Source organism: Ranitomeya variabilis, chromosome 3 (genome assembly GCF_051348905.1).
Source record: "Ranitomeya variabilis isolate aRanVar5 chromosome 3, aRanVar5.hap1, whole genome shotgun sequence".
Lineage (NCBI taxonomy): Eukaryota > Metazoa > Chordata > Amphibia > Anura > Dendrobatidae > Ranitomeya > Ranitomeya variabilis.
In genome coordinates this window covers 356,601,525-356,619,439 of record NC_135234.1, presented here as the reverse complement: position 1 = coordinate 356,619,439, position 17,915 = coordinate 356,601,525, and the positions used below count along the sequence as shown (strand labels likewise).

Here is a 17,915-nt window from a genome sequence, read left to right as displayed (position 1 = left end):
AACAATAAAAGTGTACCAGATCATCTAATATAGAGAGAGTAATGAGGGATAGTTCTCAGTCGTTTTTGTATACTGATGTGCATTAGCCCTTAAACTAAATGAGAAATACTATATGTGATACCCTATAAGGCACTAATCTAACGCTATTGAGAGACACTTTATGTGATACCAAGTTATTTTGTGTTTCTTTCTTTTTTCTGATTCTGTTTAATATTTTGCTAATTTTTTCTTTGGTATGAGATGCGGAACTCGTATGGCATCTAGAGTGCAGACTAATGTGTTACTGACAGCAACAAAAGTGTATCAGATTATCCATTATAGAGAGGGTAATGAGGGATGGCTCTCAGCTGTTTCTGTACTCTGACGTGCATTAGCCCTTAAACCAAATGAGAAATACTATATGTGATATCCTATAATGGGATTGGCCTTATATTATTTTGGGCTTGTAGATGCACTAATCTAACGCAATTGAGAGACACTATATGTGATACCAATTTGTTTTGTGTTTTTTTCTTTTTTTCTGATTTTGTTCAATATTTTGCTGATTTTTTCTATGGTATAAGATGCGGAACTCGGATGGCATCTAGAGTGCAGACTATTATGCTACTCATAACAATAAAAGTTTACCAGATCATCTAATATAGGGATGGTTCTCAGTCGTTTCTGTATACTGATGTGCATTAGCCCTTAAACTAAATGAGAAATACTACATGTGATACCCTATAAGGCAGATAATCTTTTCATTTGGGTTTATTTTGTTTTTTGGTTTTTGTTGAATATTTTGTTCTGTTTATTTTTGGACAATTTAGGGTGTAATATCTATATCACCCAACAACATATTTACATCCATTGAGTGTACTCATATATCTGCTAACCTTTTCGGAGGGGTGCTATCTTGCTTAGGGATCCACTCTGTACATTAGCTTTATTGGTCTGTCTAAGATTTTTAGGTCATCAACCACTAACAAAGACAGTGACCTATTGTTACATCTATTAGAGGTTTCACTACTTATGACCTCCGAATATTTTACTGAGCACACTCCAACTGTGCCCGGCTGTACCCCATAGCTCTGCACTATCTATTTTTTTAAAAAAAATCTTTTTGAGGTAACTGTGGGGTACATGCTATTTAGTGCATTTATGCAGCAATGTCTGCAGTGTTTTTAGAATTTTTCGTTCACTTTTTTCTTTTTTCACTTTTTCACGTTTTTTGGTTAGTGTGACCTATTGGTCAATTTGTGTGTGTATGTCTGTGGGTACCTGGGTGTGGGTAGCAAGTAGGACCCTACTAGGGTAAGGAGGGACAGTCGACGGTGAGCAGGGGCGCCATATCGAAATCTAGGGTGCCAACCTCCGCTGGTAGGTAGGTTTAAGACACTTTAGGGCCACCTACAGGGACTGTGTCAGGCATATCTGCTATTTTCTCCCTATTTTTCTAGCTTACCCAACCCAGTTGGCTGATGTTGATTGCATACATTTGAGTTTTATCTATTGGGATTTTAGACAATTTAATAATAAAATATCGTTTTAAGGATAGTACGTTTTTTCTGGTTTAACATGAGACTCCCAATTATCCGAAAAAAACAGAATATCATCCAGATACACAATCATAAACTTATCCAGATATTCACGGAAGATGTCATGCATAAAGGACTGAAAGACTGAAGGAGCATTAGAAAGTCCAAAAGGCATCACCAAGTACTCAAAATGGCCTTCAGGCGTATTAAATGCAGTTTTCCATTCATCACCCTGTTTTATACGCACAAGGTTATACGCACCACGAAGATCTATCTTGGTGAACCAACTAGACCCCCTAATGCGAGCAAACAAATCAGTTAACAATGGCAAAGGATACTGAAATTTGACCGTGATTTTATTCAAAAGGCGATAATCAATACAGGGTCTCAGGGAACCATCCTTTTTAGCCACAAAAAAGAATCCTGCACCAAGAGGGGATGAGGATGGGCGAATATGTCCCTTCTCTAAAGACTCCTTTATATAACTCCGCATGGCAGCATGCTCCGGCACAGATAAATTGAAAAGTCGTCCCTTAGGAAACTTACTACCAGGAATCAAATTTATAGCACAATCACAGTCCCTATGAGGAGGTAGAGAATTGAGTTTGGGCTCCTCAAATACATCCTGGTAGTCTGACAAAAACGTAGGGACTTCAGAAGGAGTGGACGAAGCAATTGACACCACAGGAGCGTCACCATGAATTCCCTGACAACCCCAACTTGACACCGACATAGCTTTCCAATCCAGTACTGGATTATGAGCCTGCAGCCATGGTAGACCCAACACGACGACATCATGCAAATTATGCAGTACAAGAAAGCGAATCACCTCCTGATGAACAGGAGTCATGCACATGGTCACTTGTGTCCAGTACTGAGGTCTATTCGTAGCCAATGGTGTAGAATCAATTCCCCTTAGTGGAATAGGGAATTTTAAAGGCTCCAAATCAAAACCACAGCGCCTGGCAAATGACCAATCCATCAGACTCAGGGCGGCACCTGAATCTACAAAAGCATTAACCGGGTAAGATGACAGGGAACAAATCAGGGTAACAGACAAAATGAACTTAGGCTGTAAAGTACCAATGGTGACAGATTTATCAATCTTTTTTTTGCGCTTAGCGCATGCTGAGATAACATGAGCTGAGTCACCACAGTAAAAGCACAACCCATTTTGCCGTCTATAATTTTGCCGTTCACTTCTGGTCAGAATTCTGTCACATTGCATAGATTCAGGTGTCTGTTCAGAAGACACCGCCAAATGGTGCACAGGTTTGCGCTTCCGCAAACGCCGATCAATCTGAATGGCCAGAGTCATTGACTCATTCAGACCTGCAGGCGTAGGGAACCCCACCATGACATTCTTAATGGCTTCAGAAAGACCTTCTCTGAAATTTGCAGCCAGGGCACACTCATTCCACTGAGTAAGCACCGACCATTTCCGAAATTTCTGGCAATACACCTCTGCTTCATCTTGCCCCTGCGAGAGGGCCAATAACGTTTTTTCAGCCTGGTTCTCAAGATTAGGTTCCTCATAGAGCAATCCAAGGGCTAGAAAAAATGCATCTACACTAAGCAATGCAGGATCCCCTGGCGCCAATGCGAAGGCCCAATCTTGAGGGTCACCGCGCAAAAAGGAAATGATAGTCTTAACTTGAGAAAGAAACAACTTACAATTGTTCCTAAAATTCAGGAACCTAGATCTATCTCCAGAAAACAACTCCGGAATAGGTATTCTAGGCTCTGACATAGGACTGCGAACAACAAAATCCTGAATACTTTGAACCCTAGCAGCAAGATGATCCAGACTGGAAGCCAAGCTCTGGACCTCCATGTCAGCAGCTGAACTCAGAGCCACACCAAGATTAAGAGGAGGAGAGAAGCTAGCCACAGCAGTTAGACACACGGCAACAACAAAAAAATTTCTCAAGGCTTCTTTTCTCCTGCTTCTGCCATGCAATTAACACTTTATGGGCCGGCTGTACTGTTATGATCCTTAGTGGCTGAGGATCACGAATAGACCAGCAAGTGAATAAACTAAAGACAAGCTCTAGGGAGATGGTAACTGGACTGATCGCAAATCTGAACCTATCCAACACAAATAGAGGTAGCCGGTGAACGTGCCTAAAAAATTCCTAGATGTCTCGAGCCAGCCTGAGGGACTAGCTACCCCTAAAGAGAAAGAAAGACCTCGCTTGCCTCCAGAGAAATAATCCCCAAAGATATAGAAGCCCCCAACAAATATTAACGGTGAAGTAAGAAGAAGGCACATACGTAGGGATGAAATCAGATTCAGCAAAAGAGGCCCACTAGTACTAGAAAGCAGAAAATAGAGCAGGGGTCTATGCAATCAATAAAAAACCCTTACAAAATATCCATCCTGAGATTTCAAGAACCCACGCACCAACTAATGGTGTGTGGGGAGAAACTCAGTCCACTAGAGCATCCAGCAAGCGAGGGAATCACATTTTAGCAAGCTGGACAAGAAAACATGATAAACACTGCTGATCAAAAAATGAGCAAACAAAACTTAGCTTGTCCTGGATGGACTGGGAGCAAGGTAGTCAGAAGGAATCTGAGTAGCACTGATTACATCGACAGCCGGCAACAAGTGAAAGCAAAACAGAGCTATATAGAAACCTCCCAGAGGATAACGAACCAGCTGATAGCCAGAGACCAGCAGGATAACAAACAAAGCCACCAGGGGGAGCCCAAAGCAAAAGTCACACCATACCACCAGTGACCACAAGAGGGAGCCTGAAAACAGAGTTCACAACATGTTTGTACCATTAAAGGGGAAGGTTGCAGGATGACAGGCGGCAGATAACAGCGAGCAGCAGAGATGTTTGTACCATTTAAGGGGAAGGTTGCAGGATAATAGGCGGCAAATAACAGCGAGAAACAGAGATGTTTGTACCTGTATGAAGAGAGGAGATGGATGTTAATTCCCGGCCGTTGAAATAACTGCGGCGTCTGTATGCTTAGCTGCGCAACGGTTTGCTGCAGAAATGCGCGTGCCTGACCCCACACGCGTGCCCCCCTTAAGATGCTACTAAATTTTCTTCGAACACTTCATCTAAAACCAAGTGTTGGTGGACTTTGTTCACAAACAGCAGAATCATTGTAGATTTTTGTAAAAAAAAAAATAATAATTTGGCGTAGGCTAAAGGCCATGTGTTGTCACATTCTCCTCCACCAGCAGAAATTGTGTGGATAGGAGAGCTGATATTAGTAATTGCCCCCTATAATGTCCCCAAAACATTTGTTAGGATAAGGTGTCCAACTCCTTTAACACTAATAATACAGATCGTATTTCTTGTAGTAGAATAGTAATTTGACTTCTCATAACATTCCAGCTAATTTGTGAATCTGACAATTTTCTGTTATGTTTCTTTCAGTTAAAATACCTACAAGAAGGACATACATTGATCCAGACACATGTGAAGATCCCATGCAAGCTGTTCATTTGTTTGCAAAAGAATTAGATAATTCCAGTATAAAAATAGAAAGAATACTCGGCACAGGTATGTGTAATGAATGTCATTATTAGGTTTATCACCTGTTATTCTGCAGTTATTGCTGAAAGTTGCCATGAACTTTTAGGTTTTAAATATTGCTACAAAATAGAATTGTCATGAACAGTTTTTTACACGAGATTCTCAAACATTGCGCACTGACATTTTATCTGACAAGTGATCCAAGAAGTAACATTTCTCCTTGCGGAGAGTGACGTGTTAAGCATGCCAAGATGAGGAGACTTAAAACCACAGTGCTCCTCTGGGAAATATGTAAATTGTCTCTTCAGAGAGGAAGAGGACTAGAGTCTAGTCCTCTTCCTCTCTGATGAGACAATTTTCATCTGACAAGTGACACATACTGGTTCCATTTTTATTTCTGCAGCATAACGGGAGCTTGAGTTGGAATTCACTAACCTTAGTACTGTACACATATGACTCCCATCCATCCCGGATTCAGTGGCACTGTCCCTATTTGAGGGCTCAGTTCACATTAGGGCTTCTGCACCGGTTTCTTCTACTCACCTCTCTCCAATGTCTTCATCACTCCTTAGCTCCTCCTCGTGGGCAAGGCTACATGACTTGTATAAGGCAACATTTGAAAAGGATTTTAAAAAATACTAATTTAAGTAAAGCAAAATTTAATTTTTGTTTACAAAAATTGGAAATATCAGTGTAATTTATGAAGGATCAAGAAGTACAAAAAATTAGGGATTTAGAGTAACTCAGACACACCGTGTTAGGAGTCGAGTTCCCGCCACTGCACAGGTGGAATCTCAAACCATGTCTGCTGCAGTCTCCCATTCTGTATCAGCTGCAGTGGAGCTTGCTCAGCGGAGACGTCGGTCCCAGCGTCTCACTGAATCTGGTACTGTGCAAAGGGTTACTGCTGCCTCTCCAGGCTCTGCTATTGTACCCTGCACTGGTCTGCGGCGAGCAGGCTTTTCTTGGACTAAGTCCTTCTTTGCACACACTGAGCATGCCCAGGGTAAGATCTCCCAATGGAGATCAAGGGTCACATGCTCAGGTACTGCAGCAACTTCCAATGGTCTTCCAGGAAGGTCCTGTACCTGATCAAGTTCTGTGGAAGTCTTCCATTGGTCCTTCTAGGAAGGTCCTGAAGTGGCTGCAGCTATAAAAGGTTCTCATGACCGCACGGCCATGTGCTAGTATCATATATATACGAGCTCAGCGCCAGTGTGGTAGTGCATGTGGTCAGGGACCCGGCTGAAATATGCCCATAGAATGCTGGCACCTCCGGCGAGGAGTTTTGTGTGTATGCAGTCAGGGACCCGGCTGAAATAAGCCCCTAGAATGCTGGCACCTCCGGTGAGGAGTTTCTTATGTGTGAATTCAGGGCTGGCTAATAGCCATTAGAATTCCGGCTCCACCGGAGAGGAGCTGCATGTTTGGTTTGACTGCATGACCACTGTCAGCTCAACCCTGTAGCTGTGTCTCCTGTGAGCTAAACAGGGCACAGCGTTCGCTTTATTACAGGCTCTGTGAAGTAACAGAGTTTGTTTATACTAATTTACTTTACTGCCTTGCTTAGCAGCACGTTCTTTCCTGCACGGTGGATCCCGGGTTGCGAACACACCTATCTCATCTAATAAATATATGCGGTGCGTTCCGCCAACCCTAAGAGTATACTAGCACCAGGATCTGGCTAAGTAATGGCGGATGAACAGCGATTGCAGGGGTACATCCAGCTGCTGGAGGGCAGGTTGGCGTCTCTCGAGCGTGCGACCTCTGCGGTGGATATTACCATCCAGCTGTTGAGGCTGCTAGCGTGGCTTCAGCAGCTTTACCCACTGCCACCTCTGTTCCAACCTTTTCTCACCTCCCGTTGCCTGAAAAATTCTCTGGGGACAGTAAGTCCTGTAGGGGTTTCGTGAGCCAGTGTGGTATACATCTCGAGCTCCTGGCTGCATGTTTTCCCACAGAGCGGGCAAAGGTGGGATTCATAATCTCTCTCCTGTTGGACAGAGCTTTGGAGTGGGCTATGCCGCTGTGGAAGCACAACGATCATGTGGTGCGGTGTGTTCCTCGGTTTCTGCACACTCTGAAACAGGTCTTTGTAGGACCTTAAGTCACCCATGATACGGTCCTCCAACTGCTGGCATTGACTCAGGGTTTGACCATGGTCAGCCATTTTGCCGTCCACTTCCGGACATTAGCGACTGAGTTGGGGTGCCCAGATAAAACCCTCATCCCTGTATTTTGGAGGGGGCTGGCTGACCATGTGAAGGATGCTTTGGCCAGAAGGGAGATTCCCGCCACATTGGAGGAGCTCATTGCCGTATCAACTCGCATAGATCTTCATTTTCACGAGCGAAGGTTGGAGTGAGCCCAGTGTAAGCAGAGGTTTCGGCTGGCTCTTACCTTTGCCAGACCTTTGGAATCTCCGGTCCAGGTGCCCGAGTCACATGAGGCCATGAGGCCATAGAGGGGTCAAGAGTGGGGTCCAAGTCCCGGTCCGCTCATGCACTTATTGTCTGTCATGTTTGCCGGCAGTCAGGACATCTTGCCTCCAAGTGTTCTCAGTGGTCAGGGAAACGTTAGTGTCTAGTGGCAGTTGGAGGAGGTACACTAGACACAGTGACATTTGCCTCTAAGTGTCATGGGAGTACTGGGTAGACTAAGGCTGGTTACCCGGGCCCCTGCGATTTCCCTTAGGCTAGGGAAACCCCATCTGTCCCTTTCCCAGAAGTTACACTAAAGGTGTGCATGTCTGGGCTGCCAGGCCTGACCCTGTCTCCTGTTTCAGCCCTAAGCTGAAACCACCACCCGCCACCCAGTGAAGAGACCACACACCAATCCCCACATAAAGCACAGACAGGGAAAACTGAAAAACGCATCAGGCCGCAGACACACAGGAATACACTATAATATGCACAGGGCAAAACAAATACAAATATAGGAAGGAGGAATATGACAAAGGATAATACACCACCAGATACGATATTCCTACAAAAAGACCACCATTCCAGACCGGAATCTCTAGGCACAAAACACTAGCTATAATCGGCGACGTCCAAAGTCCAGCACGACTATTTAAAGGCCATGGGCGTGACCCAGCCTCCAACCAAATTACCAGCTAGATTAACCCCGAGCAAGCTGGATAAAGTCTAGCCGACGCCACTGAGCATGTAGTGGACGTATGTGGAATTACCGCTGTCTGTCGGACACCCTAGTGTGACAACGTCCGACATGACAGTACCCCACCTTCTACGAGGGACCCCAGGGCCCTCACGACTTATAGGACCTGGCTTGTCCGGATGGCAGCGGTGAAACATACTGACCAGCCGGTCCGCATGTATGTCCGAGGCTGGTACCCAGGACCTCTCTTCCGGCCCATAACCATGCCAATGTACCAGGTACTGTAATGTGTGGTGCACTACTCGAGAGTCAACCACCTTGGAGACTTCAAACTCCAAATTACCATCCACCAAGACTGGAGGTGGCATAGGCAACGTGTCCACAGAACCCACCACCTTTTTTAATAAAGATCTGTGGAACACGTTGTGTATTTTATATACCGTAGGAAGCGCCAAACGGTAGGATACCGGGTTAATGATGGCGGCAACCCTAAATGGACCAATAAACCTTGGACCCAATTTCAAGGATGGAATCTTGAGTGTTATGTTTTTTGTGGACAACCACACCCAGTCACTGTTGTGAATTAGATTTCTTGGCTCCCTCTGGTGGTTATTAGTGATATGACTCTGGGATTTTCTTTCCTCAGTTTGCACCCACCTGGGTCGTTAGTCCAGGGGTGTTGCTATATAAACCTCCTGGATCCTTAGTCCAGTGCCTGGCATCGTTGTAATCAGATCCTTTTTGTTTGCTCCTATCTGCTGGTCCTGGTTCGTGCAAAATTAAGCTAAGTCCTGCTTCTTTGTTTTTTGGGTTATTTGCTTGCTCTCATTTTTGTCCAGCTTGTACTAAATGTGATTCCTGACCTTGCTGGAAGCTCTAGGGGGCTGGTGTTCTCCCCCCGGGCCGTTAGACGGTTCGGGGGTTCTTGAATATCCAGCGTGGATATTTTTGATAGGGTTTTTGCTGACCATATAAGTTATCTTACTATATTCTGCTATTAGCTAGTGGGCCTCTCTTTGCTAAATACCTAGCTCATCCTTACGTTTGTCTTTTCCTCTTACCTCACCGTTATTATTTGTTGGGGGCTTGTATCCAACTTTTGGGGTCTTTTCTCTGGAGGCAAAAAAGGTCTTTCTTTTCCCTTCTAGGGTTAGTTAGTTCTCCGGCTGGCGCGAGACGTCTAGAATCAACGTAGGCACGTTCCCCGGCTGCTGTTATTTGTGGTGCTAGGATTAGATATATGGTCAGATCAGTTACCACTGCCCTATGAGCTGGTTTTTGTGTTTGCAGACTTAGAAACTATTTCTGAGACCCTCTGCCATTGGGGTCATAACAGTCACCCACACTCAGGTCCGTACCTGTCACACGTTTACTGTCAGCCACTCATTTGTACCTTGCACCTACGCTTAGCAAGCGCTGTTTCACTCTCCTCCACATGGATGCCAGTTGTGCTCCTAACTGGTCCTCCTCCGGGACGCCAGTAGAACCCCCCTGACGTAGAGTACAAAAATGAGGATGGAGCCCGTAAACACAAAAGAACGGGGACTCCCCAGACGATTCCTGACGGTGATTATTTATAGCAAACTCAGCCAAAGAAAGGAACGTCGACCACTCCTCCTGATTGTCAGAAACAAAACAGCGTAAGTACTGCTCCAAATTCTGGTTCATACGCTCGGTTTGACCATTTGACTGAGGATGAAATGCAGAAGAATGCGACAACTTAATCCCCAGCCATGAGCAAAAAGCTTTCCAAAATTTTGTCACAAACTGAGTACCCCTATCAGACACAATGTCAGATGGGATCCCGTGAAGTCTGACCACCTCCTGCACAAATACCTGAGCCAGAGTCTTAGCGTTAGGCAACGAAGGCAAAGACACAAAATGCGACATCTTTGAGAACCGATCAACAACCACCAGAATGACCATGTTCCCAGCAGAGGAGGGCAAATCTGTGATAAAATCCATGGAAATCTCCATCCATGGCCTACTGAGTACCCCGAGAGGATGTAGTGTGCCAGCAGGATGAGAGCGGGACGTCTTAGCCCTAGCGCATGTGGTACATGCTGATACGTACGAGACCACGTCCTGTCAGATTTTGGGCCACCAAAACCGACACAATACCAACTCCAAGGTACCCCTGGATGGCCAGCCAGGACAGCATCATGATGCTCACCCAACACCTTTAGGCAAAGATGGAGTGGTACAAACGATTTATTAAAGGGAAGCTCTGGTGGTACCTCCTCCTGAGCCTCGGCAATCTCAGCCTCAACTTCGGTCGTGAGAGCCGAGACCACTACACCCTATTGGAGGATGGGTACCAGATCTTCCCGAGGTTCTCCCCCCGGAAAACACCAAAGCATCCGCCTTAGTGTTCTTAGACCCAGGTCGGTACGTAACAAAAAAGTTGAACCGCGTGAAAAACAATGCCTAGCGAGCCTGCCTGGGGGACAGACGCTTGGCTGACTCCAAATACAGCAGATTTTTATGGTCAGTGATAACTGTAACCTGATGGACCGACCCCTCCAAAAAGTGTCGCCATTCCTCAAAAGCCAACTTGATAGCCAACAATTCCCTGTTGCCGATATCGTAATTACGTTCTGCAGACGACAGCTTCTTGGAAAAGAAGGCACAAGGACGTAACTCGCCCAAGGATGAGCCTTGTGACAGCGACGCCCCCAATCCAACCTCAGATGCATCAACTTCCACGGTAAATGGTTTTGATACGTCTGGTTGCACCAGAATGGGGGCCGAAGCAAAACTGTTCTTCAGAAATTCAAATGCGCACACAGCAGCCTGCGGCCAGGCGGAGAAATTGGTACCCTTTTTCATCATGTCAGTAAGCGGTTTAGCAATGGTAGAAAATTCCTTGATAAACTTTCTATAATAGTTGGAAAACCCAAGGAACCGCTGGAATGCTTTTAGGTTATCAGACTGTTCCCAATGCAGCACCGCTTGCACCTTAGCAGCGTCCATTTTAAACCCTGAAGCAGACACAATATAACCCAAGAAAGGCAACTCCTGAACCGAAAATACACATTTCCCAAGTTTAGCATAGAGCTTATTTTCCCTGAGTAGCTGTAACACCTGCCTCACATGCTCTAAATGAGGATCACGGTCGCATGAATAAATGAGAATGTCATCTAGGTACACAATAACGAATTTCCCCAGAACATGCGAGAATACATCATTTATGAAATGTTGAAAAACTGCAGGCACGTTTGTCAACCCAAATGGCATCACCAAATTTTCAAAATGACCCTCAGGAGTATTAAAAGCCGTCTTCCACTCATCACCTTGATGGACTTTTATGAGTTTGTACGCCCCCCTGAGGTCAAGCTTTGGAAAACCACTTAGCACCAGCCACCTGGTTGAACAAATCAGGTATCCGTGGCATAAGGTATGGATCACGAACCGTAATCTGGTTTAACTCCCTGAAATCCAGACACAGGCATAGTCCGCCATCTTTCTTTTTAATGAAGAAGAACCCCGCTGCCACCGGCAAGGACGAGGGCCTGATGTGCCCTTTCCTCAGACTTTCAGCAATGTAGTCTTTTAACGCTTGCCTCTCAGGACCAGAGATGTTGAACATTCTAGCTTTCGGCAATTTGGCCCCTGGTTTAAACCTAATAGTACAGTCATAGGGGCGATGTGGTGGCAATTCTGAGCAACCCTTTTCTGAGAACACATCCGCAAAATCCAGAAGTGACTCAGGAATGCTTGGAGTCACAGCGGACACACATGTGGCCAGGCAATTCTCCTGGCAAAATCCGCTCCACTGAATTATGTCCTGAGTTTTCCAGTCAATAACCGGGTTGTGCATAGATAACCATGGAAAACCCAGAACCATTTGTGCAGGAAGATTACTGAGCACCCTACATGTAACCTGCTCAGAATGTAGGACCCCAATGTGGAGTTTCACCTCAGCCACAAACTCAGTAATCTCCCCCTGTGGGAGAGGGGTAGCATTGATAATGACAACCCAGATAGGATGAGGCAATTTTTCGACCGTGAACCCGGCCGTGCGCGCAAATTCCTCATCAATGAGATTAGTGGCCGAACCACTATCCACAAAAACAGTGATTGGCAGCTCTCTGCCAGCAACCATAACTCTGGCAGGGAGCATACATTGAGAGACCGCCATGGAGGATATGCATAATCTCAGATTGGCCTCCTCCACACCCTCTGAGCTTAGTAGTTTTCCGCCGTTGCGCTTTTCTTAGAAAACAGAGGACAAGCATTTACATAATGCCCCTTTTTACCACAACAAAAACAGGCTCCCTGCTTCCTGAGCGAGGGGACTTGCTGACGTTACACCCCTGTGATTTGCATAGGCTCCGTGGGCTCACCTGCAGCAACCTCATGTGCACCTACGACCTCCCCCATAGGCGGCATCTCTAGCGCCCCCTGACGCAAACAGCGATCAATGCGGACAACAAGACTCATGGCAGACTCTAGAGAAGCAGGAGTCTCATACATCAGAAGGGCTTGTTTAACCCTTCTCAAAACCCCATATACAAACTGACTCTGCAGCGCCGGGTCATCCCATTGTGTGTCCACCGCCCAACTGCGAAATTCAGAACAGTAATCCTCCGCCATTCGCTCCCCCTGGCGGAGAGCACGTATTTTAGATTCTGCTAGAGCCAATCTGTCAGGATCATCATATATGAGTCCAAGAGCAGAAAAAAAACTCTCCACTGAGTTAAATGAAGCTGAATCAGAAGGTAATGAAAACGCCCATGCTTGGGGATCTCCGTTCAGTAATGACAAAACCAAGCCCACACGCTGAGCCTCATTACCTGAGGAAAGCGGGCACATACGAAAATATAATTTGCAAGCTTCACGGAAAACAACAAATTTACTGCGTTCCCCAGCAAATCTCTCAGGTAAAGGGATTTTTGGCTCTGCAACTCTACCTGCAGTTTCCACTTGCACATTAGACACCACAAGACCCTGTTGCTGAACTGCCCCCTTCAATTCAGTGACCTGTAAGGACAGCGCCTCCATCTGGCGGGTTATGGAAGTCATGGGATCCATGACATAATAAAAAAAAAAACTTTTTTTTTCTTTTTTGGCCAATTATAATATCACGGGAGTACTGGGTAGACTAAGGCTAGTTACCCGGGCCCCTGCGATTTCCCTTAGACTAGGGAAACCCTGTCGGTCCCTTTCCCAGAAGTTACACTAAAGGTGTGCATGTCTGGGCCACCAGGCCTGACCCTGTCTCCTATTTCAGTCCTAAGCTGAAACCACCATCCGCCACCCAGTGAAGAGACCACACACCAATCCCCACATAAAGCACAGACAGGGAAAACTGAAAAACGCACCACGCCGCAGACACACAGGAATACACTATAATGTGCACAGGGCAAAACAAATACAAATATAGGAAGGAGGAATATGACAAAGGATAATACACCACCAGATACGATATTCCTACAACAAGACCACCACTCCAGACCGGAATCACTAGGCACAAAGCACAAGCTATAATCGGCGATGCCCAAAGTCCAGCATGACTATTTAAAGGCCGTGGGCGTGACCCAGCCTCCAACCAAATTACCAGCTAGATTAACCCCGAGCAAGCTGGATAAAGTCTAGCCGACGTTACTGAGCATGTAGTGGACGTATGTGGAATTACCGCTGTCTGTCGGATGCCCTAGTGTGAACAGCGGCCAACATGATACTAAGTTGTCCTTCAAGGGGACAATTACCATAGGCCCATCCACTCTTATGGTAGAGCTATGCATGGACTCTGGGGTGGAGGTTAATTTTATGTCATCCACTTTCACCCAGCGACACGCAATACCCCTGGTGATGCTCGCCAAACCAGTAACCATTCGAGTGGTAAATGGGTCGACACTACCCTCACAGTTTACACACCAAACCATTCCTTTCACTCTTTCTGTGTCTCCATCACATCAGGAGATTATCTCTCTGTTAGTCCTTCCTGAGGGAGTTGATGAGGTCCTGTTGGGGATACCATGGCTACGCTATCATTCTCCTCATATAGAGTGGTCCTCTGGGAGAATTTTGTGATGGAGTAAATCCTGTGAGGGTAGATGTCAGAGGGAGTGCGTTCAGGTTGCTACAACAGAGGTACCCGCAGATCTTTCCTCTCTCCCCAAGCACTATTGGCCCTATGCGGACGTGTTCTCCAAAAGGGCTGTGGAGACCCTTCCACCTCACTGCCCCTATGACTGTCCTATCGACCTCTTGCCTGGTGCTGAGCCTCCCCGGGTTCAGTCTATCCATTATCTCTCCCGGAGACAGAGGCAATGTCTCAGTACATCCAAGAGAATCTGGCAAGAGGATTCATTAGGAAGTCAGTGTCACCTGCAGGGGCAGGGTTCTTCTTCGTGCAGAAGAAGAGTGGAGAATTACATCCATACACAGACTACAGGGGTCTTAACGTCATCACCGTTAAGAATAAGTACCCACTACCCCTGATATCTGAGCTCTTTGATAGGCTACGGCGAGCAAGGGTATTTACTAAATTAGATTTGCGGGGTGCTTACAACCTGATTCGCATCCGTGAGGGGGACGAATGGAAGACGGCTTTTAACACCAGGGATGGACACTATGAATATCTGGTGATGCTCTTCGGGCTCTGTAATGCCCCAGCCGTTTTCCAAGACTTTGTGAATGACATCTTCCGAGATATGCTCACCACCTTGGTCATAGTCTATCTGGATGATATTCTCATCTACTCTAGTCTCCAGATATTGACTCCCATCGGAAAGATGTTCGCAAAGTCTTCGACCTCTTATGGGCCAACTCCCTCTATGCCAAGTTGGAGAAGTGTGTGTTTGAGCAGGAGTCCTTGCCTTTCCTTGGTTATATCATCTCTGCCCTGGGTTTGGCTATGGATCCTGCCAAGCTACAGGCTGTGATGGACTGGCAGGAACCCCATTCACTTAAAGCGGTGCAGCGCTTTATGGGGTTCATTAATTACTGTCGCCAGTTCATTCCACACTTCTCAACTTTGGTAGCTCCCTTGGTTGCCCTCACCAAGAAGGGAGAAAATCCCAAGTTGTGGTCGGAGGATGTCTCCAAGGCCTTTCTCTTGATTAAATCACACTTCGCTTGCGCTCCCATTCTACATCGCCCCGTCGTAGATAAGCTATTTATCATGGAGGTGGATGCCTCATCCGTTGGTCCTGGAGCAGTCCTTTTCCAAAAGGATGCTCAAGGTCGGAAGCATCCTTGCTTCTTCTTCTCCAAGACCTTCACACCAGCGGAGAGGAATTATTCCATCAGGGACAGGGAGTTACTAGCCATGAAGTTGGCTTTTTCAGAGTGGAGACACCTCTTTGAGGGGGCTCGCTTTCCCTTCCAGGTATTCACTGACCACAAGAACTTGGTATATCTGCAGAAGGCCCAGCAGCTGAATTCTTACCAGGGTAGATGGTCCCTGTTCTTCTCCCGGTTTCATTTTACTCTCCATTTCCTCTCTGGGGAGAAGAAGATTCGTGCTGACGCTCTCTCCCGCTCCATAGTGTCATCTGAGGAGGAGGAGGAGGAGCCTCGGCTTATTGTCCCTTCTGAGAGCCTGAGTACTGTGGCTCCGATTTCGCTAGAGTCCGTGTCCCTGGGCAAGACTTTTGTGCCAGCGAATTTGCGACTGGAGGTTCTGTCTTGGGCTCATTTGTCCAGAGTGGGTGGACATTTTGGGACCAAAAGGACATCTGAGCTTTAGGCGAGGACGTACTGGTGGCCGCATATGGCCCCGTGATGTCGGGGACTATATTTGGGCGTACTTTTCCTGTGCCCAGAATCAGTCTCCATGGCAACGGCCTGCTGGATTGCTTAACCCCCTGCCGGTGGCAGACAGGCCCTGGAAGATGGTCAGGATGGACTTCATAGTGGGCTTACCCAAGTCTCGTAGCTGCACCGTTATCTGGGTCATCACCGATTATTTCTCTAAGATGGTGCATTTGGTGCCGCTTCCACGGTTACCTTCTGCATGGGCCTTGGCGGCGTTATTCATAAAGCATACTTTCCGTTTACATGGAATGCCTGATAAAATTGTCAGTGACTGGGGTCTCCGGGCCTCCAAGAAGAGAGAGAGGGTTTCTGCTGATACACACCGGCGCCCCGGTCCAACCTTTGCTCCTGGCGACTTAGTGTAGCTCTCCGCCCATAACATCAGGCTGCGAGTTGAGTCCACTAAGTTTGCGCCTCGCTACATTGGCCCGTTCAAGGTTCTGGAACAGGTCAACCCTGTGGTCTACCGTTTGGCCATTTCTCCTCGCCTTGGTATCACCGACACTTTCCACGTCTCTCTATTAAAGCCCGTCCATTTGTCCCGGTTTTCAGAGTCATCTGCCGGGACGTCGGGTTCATCCACGGATGAGTTTGAGATGAATGCTATCGAAGGGTGCAAGGTGGAAAAAAATTTTATCTGGTGGACTGGAAGGGTCACGGCCCAGAGGACAGAACCTGGGAACCTGTGGAGCACATTCGGGCCCTGCTGCTCATTGCAGCTTTTGTGTGTAGCGAGGCTCAAGGAGGGGGGCCCTATGAGGGGGGTAATGTTAGGAGTCAAGTTCCCGCCACTGCACAGGAGGAATCTCGAACCATGTCTGCCGCGGTCTCCCATTCTGCATCAGCCGCAGTGGAGCTTGCTCAGCGGAGACGTCAGTCTCAGCATCTCACTGAATCTGGTACTGTGCAAATTGTTACTGCTGCCTCTCCAGGCTCTGCTATTGCACTCTGCACTGGTCTGCAGCGAGCAGGATTTTCTGGAACTAAGTCCTGCTTTGCACACACTGAGCATGCCCAGGGTAAGATCTTTCAATGGAGATCAAGTGTCACATGCTCAGGTACTGCAGCAACTTCCATTGGTCCTCCAGGAAGGTCCTGTACCTGATCAAGTTCTGTGGAAGTCTTCCATTGGTCCTTCTAGGAAGGTCCTGAAGTGGCTGCAGCTATAAAAGGTTCTCATGACTGCACGGCCATGCGCTATTATCAAATATATACGAGCTCAGCGCCAGTGTGGTCGTGCGTGTTGTCAGGGACCCGGCTGAAATAAGCCCATAGAATGATGGCACCTCCGGCGAGGAGTTTCTTATGTGTGAATTCAGGGCTGGCTAATAGCCATTAGAATTCCGGCTCCACCGGAGAGGAGCTGCATGTTTGGTTTGACTGCATGACCACTGTCGGCTCAACTCTGTAGCTGTGTCTCCTGTGAGCTAAACAGGGCACAGCGTTCTCTTTACTACGGGCTCTGTGAAGTAACAGAGTTCATTTATACTAATTTACTTCACCGCCTTGCTTAGCAGCAGGTTCTTTCGTGCACGGTGGATCCCGGGTTGCAAACACACCTATCTCATCTAATAAATATATTTGGTGCGTTCCGCCAACCCTAACACACCGTGTATAAGATAAGTATAACAATAAACCAACCGAAGATTTAAAGAAACCGTGTTCCTATTTTCCACCCCCATCTATATAGCAAAATACTCATGAAATGAGCGTTTTTAACAACACTTGGTCACAAATATCGGGTAGTGTAAATGCCCCTTGACTCAGAATGTCCAAGTATTTTAAAGTAAGTTATCTAAACCAGAAACTCCCTTTAATAGCACCTCTTCGAGAGGGTTGTTCACAAACCCTTCTCAGATCACCAGGATTATCTACTGCATATCTAGGGGTTGTCTCCTAAGAAGTGTTATCTGCTGTCAAATTGATATTTTAAATAATCCATCTCACGATTTGAGAATGTGAGTTTTCTTTATACCTTTTCTGTACAATTAAAGCTGTGAAGAACTTTTATTTCTAAATG

At 46.5% G+C, this 17,915-nt stretch overlaps 1 protein-coding gene across 1 annotated transcript in view; it reads left to right on the top strand.

The window, feature by feature from the left end:
• Nucleotides 1-17,915, top strand: part of EPHA10 (EPH receptor A10) — a 1,320,108-nt gene that overhangs the window by 1,121,970 nt on the left and 180,223 nt on the right. The window contains exon 10 of the mRNA XM_077295896.1: nt 4,916-5,041. Within this exon, the coding sequence (XP_077152011.1) occupies nt 4,916-5,041 (126 nt within the window). The remainder of the gene's footprint in view (nt 1-4,915; nt 5,042-17,915) is intronic.